Source organism: Diabrotica undecimpunctata, chromosome 1, assembly GCF_040954645.1.
Source record: "Diabrotica undecimpunctata isolate CICGRU chromosome 1, icDiaUnde3, whole genome shotgun sequence".
Lineage (NCBI taxonomy): Eukaryota > Metazoa > Arthropoda > Insecta > Coleoptera > Chrysomelidae > Diabrotica > Diabrotica undecimpunctata.
This window is the reverse complement of record NC_092803.1, coordinates 199,801,735-199,824,548: the sequence shown is the minus strand read 5'-3', so window position 1 is coordinate 199,824,548 and position 22,814 is coordinate 199,801,735. Positions and strand designations below refer to the sequence as shown.

The 22,814-nt window shown below is 31.5% G+C and overlaps 1 protein-coding gene across 2 annotated transcripts in view; it reads right to left on the bottom strand.

Annotated features, from left to right (window-relative positions):
- Positions 1-1,705: 1,705 nt before the first annotated feature.
- Positions 1,706-22,814, bottom strand: part of LOC140432852 (ninjurin-1-like) — a 41,532-nt gene continuing 20,423 nt past the window's right edge. Inside the window, exon 2 of one of the 2 annotated variants that reach the window (XM_072520989.1) lies at positions 1,706-6,501. In XM_072520989.1, coding sequence (XP_072377090.1) covers positions 6,256-6,501 — 246 coding nt within the window. In that variant the 3' untranslated portion in view covers positions 1,706-6,255. Of the gene's footprint in view, positions 6,502-13,708; positions 15,774-22,814 lie in introns of those variants that run through there. The other variant, XM_072520990.1, reaches the window with a different exon arrangement.

The following is a 22,814-nucleotide window of genomic DNA, read 5'->3' as shown; positions in this document are numbered from 1 at the left end:
AACAGAAAAGGATGTCCAGATGTATCTCCAAATACTTGATACTGTCAGATTGAGGCATATTTTTGCCATTTGGTGTTAACAGGAGGGTCTGTACCTCTGTATTTGGTAAAGATACCTGGCACCTATATTATTTTATTTACTTTAATTATCCATTTTCGTGTTCAGTTCTCTATTTCCTTAAGATGTTGAAATAGTCTGGTTACTATTACTACTTGGTGTTAATATCAGTTTATCATCTACAAAGGAAGTTTGGTTGTGTTGTTGATGGTTATAAGGTCAGCTGTGTCTATAAAATATAGAAGACCAAGGGCCTTTACCAATGTAATTTTTATTTTTATTTGTCCACACCACACAGCAAAATTCCTTAACGTAGAATACTACGTTTTTATGATAGAATATACGGTATGCAATGTACACTGATTTTTTTAACAAAAAGAGTAGATCATCACACCGTTTATCCATCCAAATTATCCATCCAGCAATGGGTTTAAAAGGCCTGTTAACGCTGTACATAGGTACATACATAGTATCAGAAATAGCAACGACCACAATTTTTAGAAATTGACTTTTTGATGGCATCCTTTTCATTTCGAGACTGCCTATTACTAAAGACACAGTTTGGGATTGATTTTAACTTAGTCCAGAATATTACAACCAGCTAGTTGTTAGAACTCAAAACATCTATTCTGAGTTCGTTTTCAATAAAGCAGTGGATAATGTTCAATGTGGTATAAGAATGAATGGCGTCAATATTAATAATTTGAGATATGCGGATGACACAGTGTTAATTGCAAGCAATTACGAACAACTTCAACATCTAATTAATAGGGTTACCACAACGTGTGATGAATATGGCCTTAAGCTAAACACCGCAAAGACAAAGGTGATGGTCGTCAGTAAAACGCCAATATAACCGGAAGTGGTAACAGCTTATGGTGAATAACTGGAGAGAACTAACAGTATCACTTACCTTGGTTGTAATCTAAATGAGAACTGGGACATGAGCAAAGAAATTAGAATATGGATAGAGAAGGCCAGAGCTGCATTCTTTAAGGTAAAGAAACTGTTATGTGGAAACAATATTACTTTAAGTCTGAAAATTAGATTAGTCAGATGTTATGTGTTCTCTACTCTTTTGTATAGTGTCGAAGGTTGGACTTTGACGGATATACTTCTCAAGAAACTGGAAGCCTTTGAAATCTGGGTGTATCGGAGAATCCTACGAATAAGTTGGGTGGATAGAGTTCGTAACGAAGTTGTTTTGCATCGGATGGGAAAAGTTACGGAAGTCGTCAAAACAGTTAAAAATCGCAAACTTGAATATTTTGGCCATGTTATGCGCCACCCAGAGACATATAATATACTCCATTTAATAATACAAGGCAAGGTGGATGGAAGAAGAGGGCCAGGTCGAAGAAGAACGTCATGGCTTAGAAACCTGAGAGATTGGTTTAACAGATCCTCTGCATCTCTTTTCCGAGCTGCCGTCAACAAAATTACTATAGCCAATTTGATAGCCAACGCTCGATAATCGAGCTCGGCACATGAAGAAGAAAAGGAGTTGTTTGATCGATGTGCTAAAGCTCTGTCCAGGATATACCATGGAGAACCGAACTAGCTATGAATCTCTAACAGTTACAGTCTAACCTACAAAATTAATCAAATTGGAAAGAATTGGCAATAATAACAACAAATATAACAATAAATTCTTTATTGTACATTTAAAAAATATTTAACATTTTAAGTTTTTAACAGATTTCGTAAATACATAGGTAATAATAAAATATTGGCAGCATTTAGAATCTTATTTATCTAAACTGTAATGGTTTGAGCAAGATAGGAATAAGTACATAGGTTTTTAATATATATATTTTAAGTAAATGAAAATCTTTATTCGTTATAGAAAAACTGATGATACGTATATGTAATTCAATAATGGTTATCTGCTATTAGTTTTCCTGTAGGTACTATCCGTTGCCCCAATACAAGTCTTCTTTGTCATACACAACTGCTACTGTAACTACCTACACAACTCTTCATATATTGTAGAAAATAATGAAATCTGAATGAGTTAGGAAAAACGCATAGGAAGACCAAGAAAAAAATATTGGTCAAAAAATTGAATATATAGGCATAAAAAGTGAAAACACGTGGATTAATTGAAGGCAATAGCACAAGAAAGTAAAATTGAATAAAAGAGGGGAAACTTTAGTAAGTACTTAAATCTTTCGTTGAAGAATTTATTGAAGATGCTTGTTTAAGGAGTGTAGGCTGTCAATGCAATAGTTTTGTAATGATACTTTATTTTCCGCCAAAAACTCAGCAGATATAATCAAAGGCAAAGCGGGAGCGAACGTAGACGTTGCTTAATATCTGCTGCAATTGCAGATGAAAGATAAGAAAGACATATTTGCAGACTATGGCCGAAAAATAGTGAATCGTTAGAAATATGTTTGCGTTTGTTGAAAATAGTTCGTTTTGTAAGTAGTTCTACATTTGATTCATTATTATTATAAAGTGTAACAGAGTTTACAAGAAAACTTGTAAATTTGGGAATTCGCAGTTCGTTGTTTTCTGATAAGATAACAGTGACATGAGCTGTCCACGGTTTCTTCACTTTAATTCTCTTTATGATGATCACATAACTATAGCTGTTTCCAACGCTGTGGTTTTTTTGGAGTTAATCGGACTTTTTTCGACATTTAGAATGTTTTAACCACACACCACAATATATTTACAAATAGCTGCTAATTATTAAATTTCAAACAGTATTTTACTATATATTTTCGTTTATTTGTACATTTTGCTTTGGATTTTTTGTGCTTAAAATTAAAGAAACAATGTTTTGTATATCTACCTACAAAAAAGAGTCAAATTAAATTTTTAAAATATTCTAGAAAACCTATTAGAATTTATTTCAAAATTTAGTTACTGAAAAATAATTCTTATTTACAACATTACTTTTGGTGCTTTTTACCCCAACTATCTCTTAGTTTCTAAAATGACACCATGATATAAGACCAAACTATTGAGTTTTGAAATAAAATAATACACTATTAGTAGATAGAGACTCTTAATATATTAGACTCCCGATATAAAATAAAACAATACGGAGACAAAAAATGTTGAGATAGAAATTCAAGGCAGAATTTACAAAACAGTCATCATACCGATAATGACATACGTGGCAGAAACACGACCTGGCACAGTGAGGACAAAAATTGAAAAAGAAAAATTGATGGTAAGACACTACGGAACAGAGCTAGAAGTACAGATATACGACTTAGATGCAAGGAGGAGAACATCAAGAACTAGGTAATAAATAGAAGAGTAGAATGAAACGATTATATAAGCCGAATGACAACAAATAGAGTAGTAAAGACGGCAAGAGACCGTTTCCCAAAAGGAACACGATCATTAGGAAGACCACGAAAACGATGGAACGACAACTCACTGGAGGCACACTGAAAATTAGACAGAGTTATGTCTACATAAAAAGAAGAAGAAGATATAAAAAGCTCTTAGAAAACATTTAGAAGAAAGCAACTAAAATTGTGGTTATTTGTCATTAAAGAGAGTAGTTATTATTCAGTAACTGAAAGAAAACTAATAATTAAAAATGTTTTAACAACTTTTATTTGACTCTTTCTTTTTTATCTCTATAGTTACGTACCTTTCTCTCTCTTCACTCTCTCACCTCTATCGCTCCCTCTGTTACTCTATCTCACTCTTTCTTTCGTGTATTTCGTAGTTTAACTCGCTGGAAGAGAAACTGACCAACAAAAAAGGCAACCATTCTAAAACATTTTTTAATATAGGTACTCATATCTAATTCTTTTTACATTAATTGGAAACCGGTTTGCTTTTTGGGCTATTGATATGTTGAAATGCATTTTCTATTCCTACGTAAATTTTTGCAGCCCAAATTCTTGATCAAACTAGTTTTATAGTTCAATATGTTGAAAAAGATTGTCAAAGCATTGCTTCACATGCTGCTTTTCACCATACTTGGGATTGATAAAAGACATATATAGAGAATGGTTCATTTCAGAGGTTAGCAAGTTTTGGAAGACCAAGACTAGCAATTATTACTGGTTTAATAACAATTACAAACGTTCAACTGCAACATCGTCTGCAGAAACAACAAATAAATGCAGGGATTTGCGGAAAGTGGTTTAATCTCTAGAATGCTCTCCACGGTAAAATTGCTATTTAGTTATTGAAGATTTCGTGTGTAATTTCAGAATAAACACTGCAGCACTGAATGTTGCATCTGTTCTTGTCTCAGGTCATCTGATGGACTAGAAAGTATAATATGGAGAAGTGGAAATATATTTATACTGCACAATTTCTGATTACGACTATATAAAAGTACCTACTGTATAAAAGAAACATACCAATCAATATAATACAAACCATCAAAAACATCTAATTCCATAATCGAATACAGGCAAAGATAAATGGAAAACTAACACAGTGTATACCAGTACAAAGCGGAGTCAGACAGGGTGACTTGTTAAGCCCACTTCTCTTTAATATAATAATGGACGAAATAATACCAGCAGTACATAAAGGTCATGGTTACAGAATGCGGGACAAAAAAATCCAAATAACATGTTATGTAGACGACGCCGCATTAATTGCCGCGACAGAAGACGAGCTCCAAAGAATAACACTCATCTTCAATACAACAGACAAGAAATAAAATATGATAATATCAGCAGAAAAAAACAAATGTATGATAACATCTAAATACCCACTACGATGTAAAATCGAAATTGATGGGAAAATAATAAATCAGGACGCAATATAGGGAATAGATATAACTGGTTACGGAGATGTTGAAGAAGAAGTACGACAACAAAGCTTAAAGGCACGTAAAGCGGCGGGATCTCTTAATGAAACAATCTGGAAGAATAAACACCTAAGACAAGACACAAAAACAAGAATCTGTAAAGCAGCAATTAAACCTATATTAACATAGACTACTAGAAACAACAGAGGTGAAACAGCTTCGATAAATATCAGGGAAAAGTCTGTTGGATAGGGAGAGAAGTGAAAACATAAGAAGAGCATGCAATATAGAAGACATAAATGGATGGGTGACAAAACAGAAACAGGAGTGAAACGAACACATTAGTAGAATGGCAGAGGATAGGATAGTACGAATAGCACGAGATAAGTCACCAAATGGACGAAGAAGTATTGGCAGACCAAGAAAAATATGGTACGATAATTTAAACAATTTAGGAGGCTAATATTGAAGAAAAAACAGGCTTTAAAGACTACATACAAGAAGGAAGAAGAAGAAGAAGACACTTTCTTAACGGATATCTTTCTTTCAAAGATTGCAGAGATTGTATTCATCCTGGATCTTAATCTAATAGAGCACCTATTGGATCAGCTTTACAATTCAGTTTGAGCCTACAAGAAAAATTTGTTGTAACTCTCCAAAATGCATTGAAAAATTGATTAACTTCGTCTCACGACTGTAAATGAAATATTTGAAGCCCGAGGAGGACATACACGGTAAGTATTGATGGTTAGCAGGTTAATTGAAAAACTGCTGTGATTTTTTAAATATGAGAAAAAATAATGTATTTTTTATGATTCCGTTATCTTCTTTCATTGAATTATTTAGTTCTGTGTAAAATAGTCTTCTTTCTTTTAGTATCTGGATTCCATATAATTAATAAATTATTGTTAAATTCAAAACTCTTGATAGGTAGTAGTAATGGATATTATATATTTTTTTAAAACTTTTCGCGGAGGCCTTTTTTTTTGTCAGTCAGTGTACATTAATTATAAAACATATATTACAAAAAAATCAGATCTGTTGAAGTCATGGGCTTATATGGTTGATATAATGCAGATCTTAAAGTAGTAAAGGAACAGTATTAGATACTTTATGGAATTTAAAAATAGGAGTTTGAAATAAGTACAACAAATATAAATCCGTATTGATTTGGCAGTAGGTATGTCATACATTAGTCTAGCCCAACTTTAACTTGAAATATTAGTACACAATGTATCACGTAACTACAGATATTAACATATTTTATAGAGTTAAACAATTTTCTTTCGCCATTAGAATGTATTATTTTTATTTCCACTATTAAACTATTGGATTCAAAATAAACTACAATGCAATTGATAATATTTGACTTGTCAGTACCAGATAAACACTATCTTAAAATGAAAATAAAATTCTAATATGAAAGAAAAAGTTTTGGAAGCTGTTTGCTTTCATAGAGTTCATATTCCCGTTAAATTACCAGTTGGTGTCGAAAACTGAAGAGACTGCGTAGGTTGAACTGGTGAAATTTGAATAAACACTTCGGTTGGACTAATCACAGCGAAGACTGAGATGAAGACGTTAAGAACCACTACTAAAAAGATCCCGATTACCGTGAAATTGTTTATTTTGTTGGCTAAATGTAAATGTTTATCGTCTTTAACGTTGTATAGGGAGTTCCAGATTAGTCCGATGCCAACGCCCACCTGAAATAAATAAAACTAGAATTAGAATTTTATTTTATTTATACTTTATTAAAGTTCAATCTGAAAGTTACAGTTCGTTATAAGGGATAAAAGTTATTTCAGTCCAGTCGGGATAGTAGTTGACCTGGCATGGCAAGCTGCCTCAAATTTTATTATTCTAGCGTTTAGGGGAGTCAACAGCAGTGTAAATTTAAAATCGCGACTGAATTCCGCCGTTGAGTAAGCCGCCATCTTAATTTTAAAGAAGAACCGGTTTTGCTCAATATCCGTCATTTTTAACTTTTTGGCAAAAATTTGGCAAAAAAAGGACTGAAATTGTTGCAAATGCGATTTTCTACAATTTCTTTTTTACAAATTTTTTCGTGCAGTCGATATTTTCCGAGTTAAGGGAAAAATAATGGAAGGGTGAGGAAGATAATTGAGGGGTGCCAAACTATAAAGTTATATAGACATAGACAAAAACCAAAACTACACAAAATACAACCTACCGTCTGCTTCACTAAGATACATTCAATCGCGAGGAGTAACAAAATCATAATTCGAAGGCTTCGATTGTTTACACTCATTTTACCCATTGTGATATGATGAGAATAATTATTTAGATTTTTAGATCTATTAGAAAGGTTAATCAAAAGTAAATTAGTATTAAATAATATATTTGTACATATTTTTATAAAATATTGTTTTATATTTAAATCCGTAAAGTAATTTTTCGAAACCAAATTCAGATTTATGCTCTAATCTGTGCCTTCTAAGAACTGCAAGGCAAAACAGACGTTGATAAAGATGTTATTAGAGACATGGGGAATCTAAAATTGCATTCCACAACATATCTCCTCAACTAAGCAAAAATCCTTAGCGAATTGGTTTCTAGTACTCATAAAGAGTATACTTAGACTAAGCGGGATCTGTAGAAATTCAGACCATAATGGACATTTTCCATAGGAAGCTATTTTTTTGCTAAAATCCCTTCAGGATGTGCCCAATATCGATAATCACGATATGCGCCAGTCGCAAACCCTGTGCTAAATTTTTTATTTAACAAAATTTGAAAAAAATTGAAAATTTCTCATTTTTTTGCTCCTATTTTCGTTTATAATTCGGAAAATATTGATCCTAGAGAAAAAATTATAAGAAGTTAAAAGTTTTGGTATTCAATTTTACACAATATTTCGTTAGCTAGAAATTGAAAATTTAATGTTTATTGTTGAAAAAATAGCAATAATTGAAAAAAAAAGTACGAAAAAATGAAGTTAATGCTTTAAATGTTTTCGACTTTTTAAACTTGACTTACAAACTCCATATTCCGCCTAGAAAAACTTTTTAATTTGTTTAAAACGTGTGCTAAATTTTGTTAAGATCGGTCGGATAGGTTTTGCATAATAATTTTTCAATCCAGCCTGCTGGAAAAAAATCGCAAATTTTCAAATTTATAGTAGGCCCTAAATAAGGCTCTCAGATAGTTGCAATTTTTTTACATTTAAAGGAAGGCTCAAACTTTCAAACGCTTTTTGTAAAATTCAAATCGGTTCACTAGGAGAGCCTAGAAATTTTTTTAAAGTTTTAAACATTTTTTAGGCTTATAAACAAATTGAATAACTTTACGAGCTTTAAACATATCGATTTCAAAATTTATACACTTAAAGAACATTAAAAGACGCTTAAAAAACAATACATTCGGCTTACTGGTTGCCGAGATATTGAAGGTCAAGGTCAGACCTGAAGATTCTTGTCCTTCCAAAAAAAGAAAAAGACTTTAAAAAAAAATTATTGAAGATTGAGTCAAAATAAAGTTTATTTATGAAAAAAAAATTTTTTTTCGTTCGCTTTTGTTTTAACAATTTAAATTATTTATTAACAATTTAAAAATACATAATTGTTTACTAAAAGTAACAATTTACTTCAATGTATAAATTGCAAGCCCAAAAAAAATGCATGAAGAAAAAATGCAATTAATTTTGCAATTAAAAATGGTATTTGAAAATATGATATTTGAAATCCTTTTCGTCCGAGACATCGATTAAAAAAAAGAGCAAAATTGGTTAACAAGAAGCCGAGATAATGCAATTTTTAGCGCGCGCTATGATTTTGAACTCGCCGATTCACATTTCGAGAGAATGTCCCCCACCACCACCTCTCATACATTCCAAGCGACATTTTACGCGAAAACGATTTTTTATTTGTCTTTTTTATTGATGTTGCCATAAAAAGCACTACGTAAAACTTTTCATATAAAAAGTACTTGACAAGACGAGGGTATTTGTTTAAAAACGAGACCTCTATCACTAATGGTTACACGGTAAATGTATGCCAACTTTGACCTTCAATATCTCGGCAACCAGTAAGCCGAATGTATCTTTTTTTTTTGTGAAAAGGTTAAAGAAGCGTCTTTTAATGTTCTTTAAGTGTATAAATTTTGAAATTGATATGTTAAAAGCTCGTAAAGTTATTTAATTCTCTCCTAGTGAACCGATTTGAATTTTATAAAAAGCGTTTGAAAGTTTGAGCCTTCTTTTATGTGTAAAAAAATTTGCAACTATCTGAGGGCCTTATTTAGGGCCTACTATAAATTTGAAAATTTGCGATTTTTTTCCAAAATTATTATGCAAAACCTATCCGACCGATCTTAACAAAATTTAGCACACGTTTTAAACATATTAAAAGGTTTTTCTAGGCGGAATATGGAGCTTGTATGTCAAGTTTAGAAAGTCGAAAACATTTAAAGGATTAACTTCATTTTTTTTTTCAATTATTGCTATTTTTCAACAATAAACATTAAATTTTCAATTTCTAGCTAACGAAATATTGTGTAGAATTGAATAACGAAACTTTTAACTTGTTATAATTTTTTCTCTAGGATCAATATTTTCCGAATTATAAACGAAAATAGGAGCAAAAAATGAGAAATTTTCAATTGTTTTCAGATTTTGTTAAATAAAAAATTTAGCACAGGGTTTGCGACTGGCGCATATCGTGGTTAACGATATTGGGCACATCCTGAAGGGATTCCAGCAAAAAAATAGCTTCCTATGGAAAATGTCCAATCGAAAACAGATCCCGCCTAGACTAACTGGAATAAAAGGAAAAAGATAGTTAATATTTGATTTCACGTATAGTGCGTCTGTATATCCGCTTATACGTATTTCAGTTTAATAGGGATCATCAGAGGCGGATATTCACAGACGCTCTGATCGTGAAATCTTAACTGTCTTTTTCCTGTTTTATATTTCTTAATTTAAAGTGTTGTGATTATTTAAAGACCGGGTGATTTGAATAATCCACTTTGTATCGATTAACAAATTAGAATAAACATAGACGTCGTTAAGTAAATTCCTATTCTTCCTCAACTACTTAATATCGAATTTAACCGTCATTTGTTCCAACATAAAGCACGCTTTAGCATTATGTTATGTTTTTATTATTCTTCTTATTTATCGTTTTCATTTATTTATTAAATGTTCTATTTATAACACTTACAAATTTAATAGAGTCTTTATTACTAATTTTATGTAAATGAAAAAAGCATTTACTGCGAGTAATTACTTCCATTTGTTCATGAAACTTTCAAACTTTCTTAGGGCAAATATTTTATTTGAATATTAGGAACTGTGGACGAGCAGTTTATATTACAAGACTTTTAACTCTAGTTCCGCTAAGGTTTAATACTTGTTTTGATAAAAACAACTTGTGTAATTGTGAATAATTACCACGATAATTAGATACTAGCAAGTTTAATGAAAAGTGTATTATTTTAATATCATTATCATAAAAAAATAGACATTTTAATTGCATAAGAGAACACAATCTTTTTTATGTTGATCTCTTTCTTCCACTAGATCTAAAATTTCGTTCGTCTTCCATTGTTTTTGTTATATCTGGTTGATGTCAGACCCCCTAGTGTCAAATTTTTCGAAAACGTAGTTTGTACGCTAGCAGTGACATCTATTTACGACAAATTCAAAGCCTTTTCCTAACCTTATTAATAACCTTTTATTTCGACATGCATATGCAGTTCACCTTTGAAAACACCTTTTTTTCACTCTTTACGTAGAGAAAAGATGTTAAAATGAAAGTAAAAGATTGCAATCGTAATGTATTTTTGGATTTAGTTTTTTCTAAACCTCGATGTGAAAGAAACAAATTGAAATAAGTTGGTTTATGATGAGTTGTTTTATGATTTTCGGAATGGCAATTACATTGCGATTAACAACTTCCGTACTTCCATAGACTGGCAGGTATGTATGGTTAATGATATTGATATCGCTACAAAATTATTCTATGAAATTCTCTATATAGGGATTGCTTACTTTGTGCCATTGAAGAAATATAGAACTTTAATTTTTCCCAAGTGGTTTTCTGCTGATCTTAGAAGACTGACTCTGGAAAAAAAATGCTCACTATATTTATGTTAATAATCGTTTTGATGATGACTTTGAGATTTTCCCACCTAAGAGCTGAATATAAACAACTGTCTGAAATATGCTGTAGCAACTATATTAAAGGTATAGATACGGACCTAAGATATGATCCAAAATCATTTTGGAATTACATCAATGATAAGCGATCTAGTCATGAAAGACCTAACTCCTTATTTTATCAAGTCCAATCTGCAACAAATGGTCAAGACATAATTAATTTATTTATGAAATTTTTCCAAACAGTGTATTCACCAAATAACAACAACCTTTACGTATATATCCATCCATTAAATAGCAACTTTAGTACACATATTTGTCTTTCTAAGAGTACCACGACTGATATTTTTAATGGCATAAATGAGCTGGGCAATAAGTTTACTTCTGGTCCAGATGGAGCGCCTAATTTTTTATTAAAAAGTGTGTCTGTACCTTTGTAACGTCATTTGTTATATTGTTTAATATTTCTGTGGAAACCTCTATATCTCCTTCTTCATGAAAAGAAAGTTATGTTGTTCCTATATTAAAAAATGGTGAGAAACACAACATTGAACATTATCGTAGCATATGTATACAATCTGCAATCCCTAAGCTCTTCGATTGTCTTATAGCAAAGCAACTTTCTTGGTTATGTAAAGGCTTAGTATGTCAATCACAACATGGTTTTAATAGCAAAAAATTAACTGCAACAAACTTGGTTTGATATCAATCTGATATATAATCTCATATGGAAGACCGTAAATAGGTAGATGCAATATACACAGATTTTTCCAAGGAATTTGATGGTGTAGATTACCAAATATTTTTGCCAAATTAATTAATGTAGCCTTTCATGTCAGGTTTGTTGAATGGATTAAAAACTCTACATCTGGGAGAAGTCAAAGAGTCAAGATAGGTTGTCATCTGTCTGACAGTATCTCAGTAACATCTGGAATTCCTCAAGGAGGCCACACTTCTCCACTTCTTTTTAATATCTTCGTTAACGCCATTACTTCCTCTTCGCTAAATAGCAAATGTCTAATGTTGGCAGATGACTTGAAATTTTGGAAAGTTATAGATAGCTTAAAAGATCAAGCCTTGCTACAAGATGACTTAGATCGACTACAAAATTGGTGCAATCAGAACAAACTCCACTTAAATGTAAAAAAAGTGTTGTTTTATAAGTTTTTCTCGTAAAGTCAGTAGAATTGGAACAAGCTATACTATTAATAATCAACCACTGAAATATGTTTCTTCTATTCGGGCTTTGGGTGTTATTTTTGATGAGAAGCTTACTTTCTGTGAGCACATAAACTCTATTTCAATAAAGGCATCTAAACTTCTTGGTTTCGTTACTAGGAATTGCAAGTATTTATCCATTGGTTCAATAAGATTAGTATATTGTTGCTCAGTTAGAACTATTTTGGAATACTGGTCAGTTATTTGGTCACCCTATTTTCAGAATAATATTGATACCACAGAAAGAGTCCAGCAAACATTTTTGAGATATTGTACTTACCATGTCCACACTACTACTGAAAATCATGATTATTCCCGTATCCAACAATTATCTTTACCCTCACTCAAGAACCGTTGTGATATGTCAGGAGCTATATTTATATATACGATCATACATGGATTTATTGATTGTCCAAACCTGTTAAGCCAGATTAACTTTAATGTTCCCCATCAAGCTCTACGTTACCACAATGTTTTCAATATTCCTTTCCACAGAACAATCTATGGTATTCACAACCGATTGGATAGATTCACGGTGCTATTAAATGCTCTCGATTTTAATATTTTCAATATAACTTTATTTCAGTTAAAAAGATCTCTTGCTTTGTGATATGCATATTGGGATTGTTGAATTTTATTCTTGTTATATTTTGTTTGTTTGTTTTAGTATGTAAGATTTTTAATCTTATTTTTTAAACTTTAAATAAATAATTTCAAATTTTGAATCCTAACTGTGATATTGTATATTCTAATTTAAACTATTAATGGGGTTATTCCGTGCATTAAATAAATAAATAAATAAATAAATAAGAAAATAAATAAATAATGAATAAATAAATAATAAATAAATAAATAATAAATAAATAAATAAAAAGATAAATAAAACCCTGGCTCTTTCTCTTGTGTATGTTCATGTCTTTTATACTGTGACTCCTATTACTGTTACTACAAATTTCTCTTCATTAATTTCAGGGGTTTCTTATTTTGCCCTAATATCTACTTGGTTTTTATGTTTTGTCTATAAAACACGAAGCAATCGTTGATAGACTTGCATTTTGAATTCCTGAATCAATTTTCGTGTTACTGCCAACAGTGTTAGATAATTTTCATTTAAATTAAGGGTTATTTGACAAGTTTTATTTTATTTTTATCTACTGGATCTTACCGGTATTCAGCTCTTTCGTCACGAAAGAACCTTTATATTCCAATGGTGTTGTATTCTTACGAAAGTTGGTAATACAGTTGGCTATCAGTTTTATGGAGAGAGGGTTTCAAATTTTTTTTGTTGACATTCTTCAGCGCCGGTTTTTCAATCATAAGTATTGTCTTTCACCAAGCGAATAAGTTGTTAGCTTATACATTTCCTTCGAGTTTAAAATGAAGAATTTGGCTCCATGTAATCTGACCAAGTTGATCGTCAAAAGAATACTTTTCTCATTAGATGAAGAATCTTTACGTAGGTTTCATTATGTGATAAGCTATCATGCTGTCAAGAAATTTAGTATAACGTTTCCTCTCTTAATTTAATCATATTAAAAAACAAAATAGAAAACACTGTATAAAAAAAGAAAACATTTTATTAGAAAATTGTACAACGTTTATTACAATCATCAGTCTCTGCAAATGTATTATAAATTTTTCTTTAGATCTACAATTAAATCTTGAGCAAAAGACATTATTAAAATCTTTTTTAAAAATACGTGAGGTAATCAACAGCAGAAAATATTCTTTTAAAGAATATTTGTCTTTTTAAAGTCTTTTACAAAATAAATAAAGGTAATCCGAAAACAATAGATTGCTCAACACTTACATTATATAAATATTAATTAGTATTATTAGAAAGAAAAAGTTTCTGGTCCTAATAAGATCCGTGTATAAGAGAAAAATATTCTCAGCTTTGCTTTCTAAAACGTTTTTATGAAACGAACGGAAAGACTGGATCACATTATTAATTTTTTGTTTCCTTGTGAAAAGAAAAACCGCAAAATATTGTGAAAACTTCATATTGATATGTTCCAATACCACATATATTTTATAACCATTTTAGAAAATTGCACATTGGGGAATTTACAAAAAAATTGAGTAAGCCTAGTCTAAATTACATGAAGTCATTGAAACCAAAAAAGTACCTACTAAATTTTTTTTTCGTAGTTTAATGCAAAATCGCACAAATCATCCGGCTAAGACGATTCCCAGGATAAAAAAGGTATCGCCATAGCAACAAAGAATATAGACGCTTATAGCAACAACGAATGACTTATTTTGAAGTTTCAGTGAAAAGTGTCACGTCAAAAGTCAAATCAGAGTTGTACAATAGAAATTTACAAAGGGATGTAGACTGAAATTGTGAAAATTGAAAAATTGTATTATCGAGCCATCAAGTATTTACAATACAATAGCAGGTTTACAAAAATATACTTTATTAGTATAATATACTATACGAATATCTGAGGCAATAAATATGTCATATGAACGCGTCGATCTAATGGTTCAAGTCCATTTGGACATGAGAAAAATTTCTGTAATATGGATCACCAATTGTCTGAAAATTGACCACAGGTGTGCAAGAATAGAAGAATCGAGTTCAATCTGAGCTCTTCGTGTTGTTAACATGGATGTAATTTTTCTGAACATCCTCGTACACACTATAACGGAGTGCTACTGACATTAGTAGATCCATTAAAACAAATAGGCATTTAGAATGCAATCATAACCAAATGCTGGATGGAAGATGAAAGAGGGACAAGCAATAGCATAGTTTAAGAACCAGGTGAAAGAAAACAAGAGTATCGATAGTTCAAAACTGGAAAATCATGCTGAAGAATAAGAAGGAATGAAGATTGCTCCTGGGACAGGCCAGGACATACAGTGGGTTGTACAGTCAATGTTTATTGGTTGATTGAAGATCTTAAATGTAATAGTACAACAAGCCACAGATAAGTAGAAAACGTTATTTTCAAGTCAAACGTTTCCACTCTACATATTGTTCCATGTACATAATATACAGTTTTACGTCAGAATATGACGTCAGACGATAATTTTTGAGGTTATGTGAATTTTAATCCAACCACACAGTTATTTATTTGGAATCTTTCATATTCTATAGATCTAGACAAAAATGATTTAAAATAAAGTTTTATGAAACATGCATGCACTTTCTGGCTTGATTAGAATCGATATCTCAACAAAATATTAATTTTGCAAAAACTGTTGGTGTCTTAAAGCCGGTAGAGAAGAGGGTAAGTAAGCAAAAAAGTATCGAAGCAAATAACAATTAAATCTCACCTAAAGATAACTGTGAAGATAATCAATGAAGATTCTATCAGCTAACGAATATAGTTAGTTAAAATAATAAACTAAAATCTACTTTTGTAAAAATATAAATAATCCTTATTTACATCACCATTACTCATTGAGCAATCTATTAAGTTTACAAAAAAATATCGGTTAAAGTCCTGTCGCTACTGCAGTGGCTGGTATGGGGTCGGCAACTCCAAATGCGGATATAAAAACATTAACCACGACCACTAAGAATATTCCAATCACGGTAAAATTGTTAATTTTGTTAGCTATGCATATTTCTTTTTCGTCTTTTACGTCGTACAACGCATTCCATATTAAACCGATGCCTATTGCCACCTGAAACCAAAAGAAAGGGGTCAGACTGATGATTATAATAAACATGTTAGTTATAAATTTGTCTTAGAAACCCTTCAACCAAATTATACTTGTAATTAAATGATATAACAACATGTCAACAACATTCTTAGTATAGTGACGTTCAAAGAAAGCCTTCTTTTAGTTAGAGGGGTGGGGACAATTTGAACGTGGGGTGGATTTGAACAATTCAAATTTCCCTCTTATAAGTACCGCAATATTACTAATTTGTGTTATACGGTGTTGGCTACATTTATACTACTAGCATAGTATAAAAAAGAAAGAAGTTGTGGTAATCTGAAAACTGTATATAGCACGCATAATTAGTGCGAAGAGAACAGTATGAGGTTGTTCTACTAGCAAAGAGAAGCTGAATATAGTATGAAAGTAGTACTTATCACACTAACTATGGCAAACTCCCATATCAGAATTAAGATACTGGGAAATTAAGGGAAATACTGGGAAATGACTTTAGTCAATCCTATGATCTGCTGGATATAGAATCTGTTAAATTCAAGCACTGTTTGACTGAGTATATTAGGGATCGAAGATGAGTGACCTTTAACTTGGGAGTTTTCATTTCATTTTTATAAGAACTTGGGGGTATTCATTTCATTTTACAATGATTTTCAGGAAAATTTAATTTATGTAATTTAATAATTGTTTAACAATATTTAAATATTTAGTTTTAGTATTTGTGTTATGTTTAGGATATTTTATGTTCTTAATTGTTTTGTAAAAAATGGGGACATCCCGTTAATAAATAAATAAATAATAATTCTGGTTTCATTCGCAAAAAAAAAGAATTGATATTTCCAGTTAGAAAAATGGTAACCTTTACAACTGAACATGAAATTCAAATTATTAAATGATATTGTTCTGGAAGTAATGCCAACGATATAATCGGTACGTTTTCGTTTTCATTCGAAGGCCCTGTACCATCAAAATCTGCAATTCACAACATTATTTTTAAATTTGAAAAAACTGATTGTGTCAAGAATTGTAGAAAATGCACGGATAGTGATAGAGATAAATTAACCAGCTCGTGCAAATAATGAAGAACAGGAACAGCGTGAAACTGCCGTAAGTAGTTCTGAAATCAATTTTCCTTGTAACAGCACCCTAATTTCAAAAGAAACTGGTATTACTGCTAGAACTGTACGAAATACTTTAAAAAGAAACAAGTACCATTGCTACTAAAAAAATCTTAAATTCACAACTATTCTACTAGAAACTGTAGTGAATGCAATTTAAAAAGGCAGGTAAAAAACTTGGCCTAAAAAAAAGATGGCCTCTGGCTGTCTTTTATGAAATTTCAGATATAACAAGAAAAAATGCATATGTTCTTTATAAAAGCGCAAATAGTCAATGTTCTTTGTCTCAAAAACATTTCACGATATTACTCGGTAAAAGTCTTTTGAATGAACATCTGAAAAGAAGAAAAGATATGAAACAGCTCTCTAATGATTTAAAAACCACAATCATAAAAATTCTTGGAACAGATCAAGACAAGAGTTCAAGAAACCCAACTGAGGAACTTCCAAATCGACAAACTGCTAAGCAAACAAGATGTCATTTTTGTCCGAAACATAAAGACAGAAAATTGAAATCATGTGATGACTGTAAGAGAGCAAGTTGTAAGGAACGTAGTGTCACCCGAAACTTTTGTCAAGATTGTTTTAGAAATTAAGATATATACGTATTCACTCTCTCTTAATTTGTCCGATATTATTTTTACTTGTTAAAAATTTTTGTAAGTTTACTTTTGTTAAATTATTGTTGTAGAAGTTAACAGTAAGTCTATTTAAGTTAGTTTACAGACAAAATTGCCTCCCAAAATAATTGTAAGAGTTGTTTTTTACTTTAGTAGGAATAGAAGTTTTTTAGTTTTTTATTTGGCTATGGTAGAAAAGTTTTATTTTTATATAAAATAAATAAAACATTTTTAATAATATTTAACTTTTGTATTTTTTAGTTATTAATAAATATTGTATGAGACGTGTGTTCTTTTTTTCAATGCAGATATAAATGCTGGTCACTTTAATTTTGGGGTATTTACGCACCCCACGATACCAGTTGAGTGTTTATAAAATAACGATATCAGCTGAGGATTAAAATTAAAACAATATATTGTCGATTGTAATTAATTCAAATTAACTTGTTTACTAACTTTGAAATAATATAAACACGTCTCTGTTCTAACCACTTGTGCCAGTCCGTAACTGAATCTAGACTGTCTTCAATATGGCGTCTGGATACTTTTATACTTCAAAGGCGCCGACTCCGAGTGTCCTAACTGTTTGTGGTTAAACTGTGCTAATAGTGTGAAGTTGCATGTTGTTGTTGTGTTTACAACCGTAATAGCGAAAGTAAAGTTTTCGGTATTTAAACGCATCTGTGTGTAATTTTGGTTGTAAGGATAATTACAAGCAAAATATTCGGAACTATTCGGAACGGAATTATTCAAGTTTGTATTCTACTGGTCAAGTTTTTAACAAAACTGAAGAAGACCTACTAGTTAGTTATATATTAAAATCTTCAAAAATAAATTACACTTTAACATACACCCAAATCAGAATTTTGGCTTATGATTATGCAAAAAGACTGAACAAACTTATATGAATCAGTAAATGGGATGCCAATAAAATTGCTGGTATAGACTGGCTGCAGTGTTTTATAAGCAGGCACCAAAATTTGGCATTAAGGAAACCTGAAAACACCAGCCTTAACCGAGATACCAGTTTGACAAAAGAAAATATTGGTACATTTTTTGACAATTATGAACGTGCTCTTTCAACCCACGATTTCACACCTGACAGGATCTATAACTTAGAGAAACTTAGAGCACTGTTCTGCAAGCTCCAAACATTGTAACGCAAAAGGGAATCAAACAAGTTATGCAGATAATTTCACCAGAGAGAGGCACCCTGATCACTATAGGATAATTAATGCATCAGGAAATGCTGTGCCTCCGGTGTACATATTTCCAAGAGCCCGTTTTCATGACACAATGTTGAATGGAGCTTTCCTTGGGAAGCCTGGCTAATTCGCCAAGTTCTGGGTGGATGACCAAGGAACTGTTTCTCAAGGTTCTTAATCACATTAAACGTTATACACAGTGTTCTTCTGATTCCACAAAAAAGGACAATCATGAAACTCATTGTTCTCTTGAATCCATAATGTTTGCACGTGAAAATGGTATAGGATAATTACTTTTCCACCTCACACCTCACATCGCCTTCAACCGTTAGATGTAGCAGTTTATTCGTCGTTCAAATCAAAACTTGCCATTGCTATGAGCATATGGACGATAATGCATCCTGCTCGAGCAATTACCATATATGACTTAGCAGCTATTACAAACACTGCAGACACTTCTTTATTTATCATGAAGAATATAGTTGAAGGTTTTAGAAAAACGGGCACTTGGCCCTTAAACCGTCTTGTATTTTCGGATGACGATTTTGACTGTGCTTTTGTTACTGACAGGCCACCACCAGGAAATAATGTAAACAACTCAACAGAAGCTGTTCTATCTATATACATGAACCCTAGTAGCACATGAAATTGAAAGTGTTACATCTACATCAACCACAGTAGCACCTGAATTTGAAATTGTTCCATCTACATCAACCCCAATAACACATGAAATTGTACGACCTTTTCCAAAGGCTGCTCCGAAAAAAATATTATAGCACGAAAAAAGGTTAAATCTAGAGTTTTAACAGAAATACCAGAAAAAACAAAATTGAAGAAGAAACTCTAGCAAGAGAACAAAAACAACACAAGTTGCAAGCAAATAAGATAAAAAGAAACATTTGGAAGATGTTGAAGAAGATACCTACTACTAAGAAGAATGTTAAGTTTATGCCAGTTCAGATGAATCGGAGGATTTCACGGAAATTGCCAAATATGAACAGAATGAGTATATTTTAGTGAAGTTTGTTACAAAAAAGCTGTGTAATTATTATGTGGGACAGATCACTTAAATATTTGCTGTGGATTCAGAGTTTGAAGTTAAATTTTTGAAAAGAATGAAATAAGGGTAAAGGAACAAGTTCCTACTTTTCACTTTCCAGAAACGGAGGATATTTCGATAGTCCCCATTGAAGATGTAGTTTTAAAATTACATCCTATAAACAATTCAAATTATAGCACTTGCAGAACGCAATCATTTATTTCTTTTTCAAATTTGGTGGATAATTACAATGCAAATTAAAAATTAATAGTTTTTTGTTTGAATGTTTATACCTTAGGCACTTAGGTACTTATTGTGTTTTTTCACGTTTGCATATTTTATTGTGTCTTTTCAATAATAAACTGTATTTTTTGGTTTATTTTAAAGTATTTTTAAGATTTCTTTCTAATACGTGTATTAGGTAGATAACGGCAAAAAACGTATGTCCGTGAATATTTCTCCAAGAAAATCAACACATTTCAATATTCAAATAAATTCATAGATTCAAAAAGTATGTTTATGTATAGATATTTTACTTTTATAGGCATTTAGACTAGCTTCAGTCTATAACCAACCGAATTATGCAAATATTAGATATCTTAATGCCCTCTAGCCGCGAAATGGCAAAGTTGCCAGGATAGCTTTTACGGCGTGGGAATTATAGCCTAAAAACACATGAACCCCGCGAAAAATGCGCTTAGACTACTCCTTGAGAGGACGGAAGGGGTCAAAGAAGCTAGTCCTGAGGATTGCAACTCTCAACGTCAGAAGTATGACAGATAAAAGAAGAGAACTCGCTGATTTCATTCAAGAGGTGAATAATTGGTGTAATTTGTGTGCAACAAACTCGTTGGAAACATAATAAATTGAGAGATATTGGAGATGGGTGCAAGTTAATATACAGTAGTGCGAACAGTCACGGCAGAAATGGAGTAGGTATTATTTGAACCAGTGGAAAAAACATCTTGTAAGGGTCACCAGAAGAAGTGATAGAGTAATGAGTGTCCAACTGAATACAGACAATACCAACGTGAACATCGTATGTGCCTACATACCACAGGTAGGGTGTGAAGAACAGGAAAAGGAAGAATTTTGGAGTGCCCTTGATTGTGAGATGCTAGAGATTCCTGTAGACTAAAAGTGTTTTATTGGAGGTTATTTTAATGGACATATTGTTAGAGAAAGAGCGGGAATAGGAAGAGTTCATAGAGGTTGCAGGTTGGGAATAAGAAATGATGAAGGAAAGAGAGTGATTGACTTGTGTATCCTATTTATCATTTTCCTTTTAAAATTCGATCATTTTTAGATGTATAATTCTACTATTTCTTCTTCAGATTTGTAGATTTATCTTTTCTTACAGTTTAAATTCCATTACCAATATTCTTTGATTACTGTTCTCTAAGAACCCCGTGTTAAACTTATTTACATCTGTACTATTTTTACACAACACACAAGTACTTTCTTAAGGCATTTACATATGTAAATTTATTTTTAACTACATTATGTCTGCTTTATGTTAACTTAACTAGACAGGTATTTGAATGCATATAAATAACTCCGGGCTTCGGGTTAATAAAACACCTACACGTTGGTTGGCAACATAAAAATTTGGAGATTTCTTAGAAGCTCTTAAATAAAAGAATTTGATAAAAATTTATTTATATCAAAGATGTCTTACAACTATTGGTACAGGTTGGAATATGGCAGAAAATAATAGTTTACCGCTTAAAATGCAGACTTTTAAAGACTAGAACGAAATTATTTTGCGAATTTATTTAGTGAAGCATGGGAAATACAAGTATTCAAGAAAGAACGAAGAAATTTATATTTTCAATAAAAATGTATCACTTATTATATTAACACAAAGTGAAAACATTATCTGAGAACAAAGTAAACCAACATAAAACCAACGTAAATTTACTGACTGAAATAGCTTTAAACTAAACCTAGATGTTAAAGTAAATATCTGTGTTTCACTGCACAATAAAGAACAGTTAGAAAAATACGTATATATATATATATATATATATTTATATATATATATATATATATATATATATATATATATATATATATATATATATATATATATAGGGAGGTTTTACTATATATATATATATATATATATATATATATATATATATATATATATATAGTAAAACCTCCCTTAACCGAAACCTTTTTAACCGAAACGGCTGACAGTTTCAATAATTTCGTCAATAAAAAGTAAATGTTTGTCGCAAAACGTAGACAATTTCGTTAATTTCACTCACCAATTGATATCTATGTGTGTTGGGAAATCACAAAAACCAAGAGCTCTAAAAGATATTTCCGAAAAGGCATTTTAAGGTATAGAAGCCAAAAAAGTTCATGGATATCAACCACTTTATTTTTAGAATGGTTTGAAAATGAATTCGTCTCAAGTGTAAAATCCTTTTTAAAATCAAAAAACCTTCTCATCAAAGCATTGTTGCTTGTTGACAATTCGCCCTCACCTTCAAAATCTACAAAATGGTGACAATTGTCAGATTTTTGCCACCGAATGTCACAAGCTTAATCCAGCCTTAGACCAGAGAGTCATAGAGACATTATAGAGAAGCATTCTTAAGACATCTGTTATTACAGGAGACGAATTAATCCAAAAGTGTTCCCGAAATTCTCAAATCTTTAACAATATTTTTATTGGTGAGCTGAGTCGTGGCCCAAGATCAAATCTTCAACTTTGGAAAAATGCTGGAACAAACTTTTTGATAAGATTTTGATTGACGATCCTGAAGAAGAAAATGGTAAGAAAACGACAGAAGAAATTAAACCTTTCATTAAAAATTTGCCGGGACATGACGAAATTAACTAAGAAGAGATACGTGACTGGTTAGCAGCTGATGACTCAGAACGAGAATTCATCGACCAGGACATCATTGATATGGTTCTTTATCAAGACAACCTGAGCATATCAGATGCCGAAGATGACGACCCAAGAGGCAACAGGCAGCACAAGACCGTCGACGAGATTTTCAATGCTTTATACGAAAGAATTTTATACAGTAGGCCTAATTAGTTAGGGA